The following is an 8,772-nucleotide window of genomic DNA, read 5'->3' as shown; positions in this document are numbered from 1 at the left end:
ACCATGTGCAACCTTATCCTATACTATAGGCAAACAACGATTTTCTTTCTATTCTCCCTCCCTCCTCCCCCTCCCCCTTCCTCTGAGAGAATGGTGTCACACATATGGTAGTGCTATAGGAAAGACGGATCATGAAAACTCTCCATGAAGTCGATGGTGCGCTGGTCCATGGTGGAGGAGGCCAAATCCACGACGATGACACGAGGCAGGTTAGGGTTACATGGTTTGTGGTTGCAATTTTGAAAAACTGACGAGCATGAAGGCGGTAACAACTTACCTGCCAACCCTCCTATAACTTGTCCCCACAGTTTAGCCGCTAGTGTCCCCCGCTAGCTCAATGTGTCATCCATTAGGAACCGAGCAATGACTAGATTAGCGCATGCCAATGTGGAGGAATGGCGATGGTTAAGGCCGGTGGTGGCGGAGAAGGCTAGAAATGGAAAAGTAATTGCTCATATACATATTTTTAGGGGCGGGAGAGGATAGGGGCCGCGCGTACGGCCGGTCTTAGGTGGGCCCATCTTCAGTCCCTAATCATTCTCCTCCTCCTACACACCATATCTGTTTTGGGCACTCCCCGATCTTCTCCATCTCTCAGTCCTCTCCTCGTGCACATAGATCAACAACACAAGCGTTGCACCAAAAACCCCAAGCATCAGATGCTCCAATCTATGCTGCCCATATATAGGTCTCTAGAGAGCAAAAAGGGAAGTGCAAACAAAAAGCCTCAAAGGGGCAGACAGCCAAATGACCCACCTCCTCACTGACTCACCTGCAAAAACCACTTGCAAACCACACAAACCGAAAACGCCAGCTCCCCTGCCTCCATTTTTAGCAACTTTTCCCTTCAATCTCCCATCGCAGTCACCCTTCTTGCCCCCACCCCCACGCAGCCGTGCTTCTACCGCCGTCCCCCTCCTCGACCCTTGGCTGGCGCCGCCGTTGGACGCTCATGGAGAAGAGTCCCGGCGCGGCGCCGACGACATCATCGCCCGAGGAGGAGGAGGTGGCGGCGGAGGGCCATGCGCATGCTGAGGATGTGACGGATCAGGAGGAGGAGCGCACGCCGGTGGTGCTCAAGAAGGGGCCGTGGACGGCAGCGGAGGACGCCATGCTCATGGACCACGTCCGGCACCACGGCGAGGGGAACTGGAACGCAGTGCAGAGGATGACCGGCCTGCTTCGCTGCGGCAAGAGCTGCCGCCTGCGCTGGACCAACCACCTCCGCCCCAACCTCAAGAAGGGCTCCTTCTCCCCCGACGAGGAGCTCCTCATCGCCCAGCTCCACGCGCAGCTCGGCAACAAGTGGGCGCGCATGGCCGCGCATGTAAGCAAGCACTGTACTCTCACTCTTCGGCTTGGATGAACAATTTATTTATGGCGACTTGTTGATGTGATGTGACTGATGCTTCGTGTTGGTTCGTTCGTTCCTGTGCTGGTTGGTGCGCGTCCGCAGCTGCCGGGGAGGACGGACAACGAGATCAAGAACTACTGGAACACGAGGACCAAGCGCCGCCAGCGCGCCGGCCTGCCCGTGTACCCGCCGGAGGTGCAGCTCCACCTCGCCCTCTCCAAGCGCTGCCGCTACGACGACTTCTCGCCGCTGTCGGGGACGACCAATGTCCAGGCGCTGGGCGCCGCCGCGTCGTCGGCGGGGTACGCCAGCTCCCGCCCCGCGCCGCTCGACCTGGCACGCCAGCTCGCCGTGCCGAACCAGCAGACGGTGCAGTTCCTTTCGCCGGCGCCCTTCTCGGCGCCGTCGTCGCCGTGGGCGAAGCCGTTCGCCCGGAACGCGCAGTACTTCCAGCTCGCGCACTCGTCGCCCGTGTCCCCGTCGACGCCGACCGGGCCGATGCACCCGGCCACGCCGGACCTGTCCCTCGGCTACGGCGTGCGCAGCGCCGCCGACCAGAGCAGGCTCCCGCCGCTCTCGCCGTCCCCTGGCCCCAGAGTGGAGCTCCCTTCAAACCAATACGCCCAGCCGACGCCGCCGACCTCGGCCGCCGCCGCCACCTCCACCGGACTTGGAGGCGGTGTAGCGCTGCCGGATCATCAGAACGCGGCGAGCCTCGAGAAGATGCTGCAGGAGCTGCATGACGTCATCAAGGTCGATCCGCCGCCGGCGCTGGTCCCGGCCAACGGCGGCGTCGGCAGCGCTGCCATGGAGCGGCATGATGGCGGAGGTGAGTAGTGCATGCCGTGTGTGAAGCATTTGTCTCACATCTTCTTGCTCTTTTTTTGGATGCACTCGGAGTTCGATTTGTTGCTTTGCGGGGGAAGAGAACAAATATTCATGATTACGATGTCAATTGGCAGATTAGTGTGAACCTTTTCGTTTGTGCTTCCAAAATCTCCGTTTGTTTTTCTCTTGCTATGTGCCACCAACTTCTTGAAAAGCTAAACAATTCTAATATTTATCGCGGTGTCACCATCTGTTAATCAGAGTTCAGTTACTTGGCAGTAGTAACAATAGGAATAAATGTGCATTGGTGAAAGTAATTCTATTATGTTAGGATTTGGACAAAATCTGAAACATGGACAGCACACTGTTTGGAATCTTTTTTTTTTTGTCTTTCTTTTTGATAGTTTTAAGGTTAGAGAAGCTTCTGCAGGTACTGTCTATGCAGAGCAGAGGGCTTTCTTTTTGTCCTTGCAAGACAGTGACTACCTTTGATCTTGTTCCATGATTACTTTACCTTATCCTGCCAAGTGCATGCTTTAACAACTTTTTCCCCTTCTTTTTCCCTCTGCATGTACCACTTTATCTATCATTTACCTAACCAGACGTAATATGATTCCAATTCATCCTTCCTTTTCCCAATTCTATGATTGCTCGTTAGCTTGCATAACAACACGTCACACATTACTGTCATATATTCTACACAAGTTTAACATAATCAGGATGATCATATATAGCTATATTTCTTTTCTGGAGATTAACTAGAGAGGTTCTCATTCTTTTAAAAAAAAAAGTAGAGAGGTTCTCATGATCAGTGAAAAGAAAGAATCAAATCAAATCAAATCAGGACTAATAATTTTAAAAAGCTACTGAATTTCAATTCTTATGCTGTGCGTGCTATCATGCGAATATGTATGAACTTTCATGGAGCAAATTGAACTTTCAGAATTTGTGCTTCACCAGACCTGCACCTGCCCAGCAATGTCACTTTGTTCCTCATTTTGCGTCATGCGTTTCTCTGTTGTTGGTTTCAGTCCCAGAGAACAACAGGTTCAGCGGCGTGCAGCACAGGGTTGACAACGACATGGACACTCTGTTCGGCCTGGTGCACCCGGCGCTCAGCGCGCCGGAGACGGTGCCGCCGGCAGCTGCCTCCAACCACTCCGGCTCGACCTCGCAGCACAGCAGCGACGACCAGAACCCGTCCACCGTCGACCTTCACGTCGCCGGCGGCACCAGCTCGTCGGACCAGGACTGGGGCCTCGACGGCGTCTGCCAGTGGAGCAACATGTCCAGGATCTGCTGATCTCATGCAAGAAGTGCAGGGATCGGCGCAGCCATGTCGAATCATCGCTGTCAAGACTCAAGACATGAATCTGATGATTCTGAGAACTGATTAAGGGGGCCGGAGACAGAATGCCCTTTTTTTGAACCTTTCTTGCTGCTGTCAGATGCCAAGCATCGTGGACAAATCTGTTTGTGTTCTGTTCACCGTTCTTGACGACTCTGTTGGTTAGTCACCGACTGTTCAATCTCAGCTGCGCAATCCAACCGAATTTGCGTCATCGTCTCTAGCATGTTTCTTTTCAGTTTGCAGTTCAATTGACATCATCAATCAATGGTAGATAGATCCCCCTCAACTATGTTTCTCTCACAAGAGAGTATATAGTCCTCTTACGTGTAGACAATATAGCTACTTAAAATGACATCACCCAAACATGTTAGTATACATTTGTGCTAAGTTGTGATCCGTAGGGGTGCAAAGGGGTAACCTTTAGTGCACCTCCAAACCTTTTTAGTTCAAATATTTGTACTACTTCTTAATTTATTTGGAGAAGTAGTATAAATATTTGAACTAAAGAGGTTTAGAGGTACACCTAATCATCACTCATGTGCACCCCTAGTGATCCATGAGGTCAGGAAGTCAGATTGGAATCCTGAAACTTTTGGAAATTGTGGCTAGTTGCCCCTCCAGCTAGAGCAATCTGAACCGAAGAATGCCTATTATTCGATTTTTCGTGATATAGAGAAACACGTCTGAAATACCAGCGTCCTAAACTTGACATCAAGTTTACCTTTTGTGAGCAGATCGAGTAGCTGGCAGGGTTTCAGCTGCCACCTCATAGTAGACAGTCCAAAGGCAAATTGTAACAACAACCTAGGATCACATACAAGGGAATTGCTGGAGCCACACGTAGCCGTACGTTGCGTAGGACCAAACTTGGTCCTGAGTCCTGATAGGAGAATGGGAGCACTAATCATGATCCTTATCAACTTCGAGGCTTTGGAGTTTGGACATTGCACATCCGTGCAGACAAAGCTTTTGCTTACTTTGCTGTGTTCTGATACTCTGATGCAAGTATTATATATGTGCTTACCCTTTGTACAGATAAACATAGTCGCTAATAAATACGTATCTTATACTAGATAGATTGTCTGCAAAGCAAACGAAATCATGGTCTAATACTATTTTGCAATTCGAAACACATCAACTTCATGAGCGCAAATTTAAATTGGTATTTTTTATAAAAAAAAAACAGCTGGACTGATTCTAGAATTGCTAGAAGCAATTTGCACTATACAAAATCATCGCAAATCGCGGGGAGTGGTCACAAATCCGTCGTGAAATCGACGCCAACCATGCCAAAGGTGTTTCATTGTCTCGGGCCTCCCCATGATGCGCAAATGGGTCGAGGAACAAGGAGCAGTTGGATTGCATGAGCAATTGAGCAGGGTTCGTAGTATCCATGCGAACTACGTGTTGCCCACTCTTTGCTCCTTGCTTTGTGCCATAAGTTGCTCCCCTGAGTGGGTTCCTCTTGTTGTGACTCCTTGCTCCTCTATCCCCGGCATAATCTTGCTCTTCCCTGCCTTTCTTACCTTTTGGTTAGTAAAAGAAGCTTCTAACGGTTTTTTTTTTATCTCAGAGAGTGGAGAAAAAGATCGGCCACGCCTTGGTTTATTTGTGCCCTCTATCATTTTTTATGTTTCAATATATTTATTAGTCCCTCCGTCCTGTATGCATTACAAAGAATCAGAATAGCTTAAACGAATACTCAAATGACACATTACCCAATTAAAGAGTTCCTCCTCAAACTATGGTTTATTTTTTTTTAATAAACTTTGCCAAATATGAGTATCAAAACCACATAAAATGCTTATATTACAGAACAAAATTTAGAAATAATAATGCATTATATTTTAGGACAAAGAGAGTATTCCTTTTTGGGCATTTCGTGTTTTGCATATCCATTATTTGAATATGTGAATGTTTCGTTCAAGAACAAAAAATGTTCCGGCATTCCAATTTTGTAAATGTCAAAGTGTCCCACCAATCAACTTTGCAAATGTTCTGCTAGAGAAAAAGTGCTCCTCTAAATGACAAATATATTGCTAAAGAAAATAATATCCTAACATTATGAGATTTTTTCTCGAAATAAAAATTGGTTTTCTACAGGTGAATCTTGCCTGGAGTGTAATTTTGTGATGAAGACTCCAAATTCGATGTCTATATATGCATTTTCGGTCATCTCAACGAGAGGAACATAATGGTGAGGAACACGCCAACACTTATCATCCCAACGAGGCTGGCGAGTAATCTGAGACATCTTGGACATGTTAGTCGGGGCACCCATACAAGTCAAATGGTCTCTCAAGAGGTTAGATAAGGATCCCCTGACCCTATAATGGCTGAATCCAACGGGAGTGCGCGAGCGCACCTACTTGTAGTCCTCGATCCCTTTGTCCAACTGACCCAAGTCAAGCAAGGGCTTAGTATCTTGTAGGATGATAACTTATTAGTGTGGGTACGCATGGTTTGGGTACACAACAATATTTACTCGGTACATGTGAAGTCAATATATCAGAGGGAATTTGTTGGAAGGAAAAAGGTGCTGAAAACCAAAGAACTACTATATAGTTTTCGAGCCTGTTTATCGAGCTGACACGCTAAATAAGTGTGTGGCACTGATTTGTTCCAAGACAAATTGAAAAAGAATACAAAGTGGCCATAAGGGAGGCATTTCTAGGATGCCCCAGACATTGGCACCAAATTAGTTGTGCCAAACATGAATGCCAGCGCAGATGAAGAAGTAAGGGCCTATTTGGTTTGAAAAGTTAAGCTTTAATATATGCTAAAATTTATGGTAAATTTTAACAGGCCTGGTTGGTTTGTAGTAAAATCATTTGGTAAATCTAACACCTAGCATAGATGATTACAAAATTGCCCCTACCGATGGTACCCACTGGTCCTATGCTCTTGGCGCGCACACGCCGGCTCATGCTGTCCATTTGGCACGCACGCCAGGCGTTGTTGATGGGGAAGTCTGCTTCCTCTATGCTTCTTTACACATTTCATACAGTCATGACAAAGTGCAGCATATCACACAAAAATTGGTCTTTATTACACATTACAATATGTCACATAAAATTGTTCATTACAATTACAAATCAAAAGCAGTCCTCTAACCTATGCCCTACTCATCAAACCATTTGCAATCCACTCTCAAAATGCATTCAATTCTGCATCTTCATCAACCGGCATACTATTGTGCCTCGATGATGCACTAGATGTTTCTTCATCATTAGGATCAAAGTTTTCATCTTCATCACATCTTTGAAACAGCTCATCCATCAAACCACTTTGTCTAATGAAGTTATGCAATCTCATGCAAACCATAATGATTTTGCTTTGTTTCTGGACTAGGAAACTAGCAAAATCTAATAGTATGCGCCACTTCATTTTCAACACCCCAAAAGATCTCTCAATGACATTCCTAAGAGAAGAATGATGAAAGTTGAAGACCTTATCTTTACCTTGGGGCCCAGGTCCTTCACTCTATTTAAGAACATGGTACTTTGTGGACTTGTAAGGTGCAATATATCCAGGATAGTTTCGGTAGCCAAGAATCAACAAGATAATTTTTGCCTACACAACATGTTCAATGTATCAATTTCATGCTAAAGTACCCAACATGTTCCTCTACTGTGGCCACGGAAGGAGGAATGTACTGACCACCAACAAGGGGGGGACCGTAAAGGTGGAAAAGCATGGCCTCCGGGGTAGCCGCCGGACTGGATATATTGCTGGTACAATTGGATGTTGGGGAACCCATCCACGTTGTCATGCAGATCCGCGCTCCCCATTGAGCTAGAAGAGTACAGTGCACCATAGGAAGGTGTGCCGGGGTACACACTGTAGTTGTTGGCGTGCGGTGCCATGGAAGAGCTCGAGGCCCTTGGATCTACCAATGACGAGCGGAGGAGGAAATAGCCTGACGAAGGAGTCTGCTCCGAACCATTGGGCTCCATGGTGGTTGCGGTGAGTCCGGCGGCGGAACTAGATGGAGAGGCGTGCGGACGATACGGCGGTGGCGGGGTGGGCAGCCGTGAGGGCGGCGGTGGAGCGCTGTGGAGAGCGCGAACGGAGGGCAAGAGTGGTTGAGAGAGACTAAGATAGAATGGGGAGAGAATAGGGTTCGGCAGGGTGTGGGTGGGTGTAACATCCCAGATTTTTACGTAAACCAAAAATACGAGATTTTTAAAATTTTCCAGTAATCGTGTGAAACATATAGTTTTTAGGTCTAACTCGATCCTAACCCGCTAACAAATCGTGGCATACATGTAGATTTGTTTGTGGGCGAGTGCTTTCGTTCGTGAGTCGATTGGGAGTTGAGTCTTATTTAGGGTTTGGAGTGCACAAATCCGTAGCAAGTTCTTGTCAAATCTCCGTTGAGCCTATCTCAAAGGCGAAGCGAATCCCTTTCAACTCCTTGGGGATCTTTTCAAGCTCTTCTTAAATCCCCTCTCTGAATTCATCTCCAGTCTCAATTGAATCTTTCTCCAAACTCTTTTTGTTTTCATTCCAGTGTGCTTAATCAAAATGGAAAACTCTTTTCTATCCTCTTGGGCCGAGTCTCCCTCTTTCTCTCCTTTCTTCTCCTCTTCACTTTCTCTCAGACTGCAGCCCAGCTCGCCCTCCTGCCCCGGCCCGCAGCGCGTCTTGCCCCCCCCCAGCTCAGCGCAGCCCACCAGGCCCAGCCAGCGCCCCCTGCTCCCTGGCCAACCCTAGCGCTCCCAACTCCAGCCAGGAGCCGCCGCCGCCGCCCAGGGTGGGCAGAGCCGCGCCAACACCCCGACACCACGCCCTGGCCTCCGTGCCCCTCTTGGATGTGTGCCACACGGCCCTCCACTGCACGGACGCCGAGGATCGACGCCCTACCCCTGAACCCTAGCTCGCCGCGCCATAAAAGCCACAGTCGCCTACTCCTTTCCCCACAGCGCCGCCATCCCCTTCTCCACCTTTCCCAAGCCGCCGCCAACGCTCCCTCTGCGACCGTGCGGTCACCATGCCAAACCGGAGCTCCTTGGCATGCCCCGGCCGCCACGCCGACGCCGAGCCCCACCATCGTTGGGCAGGAGCTCCGCGCCCTGCCTCGTCCCCGAGCACCTCGGCTCGACGCCCCGGAGCCCGTGAGCCGCCTCCGCGCCCTCGCCGCACCAGAGCCGTCCGCCGCGCGCCGAGCCTTTGCTCCACTACGCCACCGAGCCCCGGCCGAACCTCGCCCAGACGACCTTGACGCTGAGCCGCCGCC

General features: G+C 49.3%; 1 protein-coding gene across 1 annotated transcript; it reads left to right on the top strand.

Moving 5' to 3' along the window:
* LOC8065632 (transcription factor MYB65) lies at window positions 658-3,756 on the top strand. The gene is made up of 3 exons (XM_002466844.2): window positions 658-1,327; window positions 1,457-2,183; window positions 3,214-3,756. Exons 1-3 carry the CDS (start codon window positions 953-955, stop codon window positions 3,483-3,485), a joined length of 1,374 nt encoding a protein of 457 aa, XP_002466889.2. The 5' UTR covers window positions 658-952; the 3' UTR covers window positions 3,486-3,756.

This window comes from Sorghum bicolor, chromosome 1, assembly GCF_000003195.3.
Source record: "Sorghum bicolor cultivar BTx623 chromosome 1, Sorghum_bicolor_NCBIv3, whole genome shotgun sequence".
NCBI classification, from domain to species: Eukaryota; Viridiplantae; Streptophyta; class Magnoliopsida; order Poales; family Poaceae; genus Sorghum; species Sorghum bicolor.
Note: the sequence above shows the minus strand (reverse complement) of the source record. Positions and strands in the feature narration are given on the sequence as shown.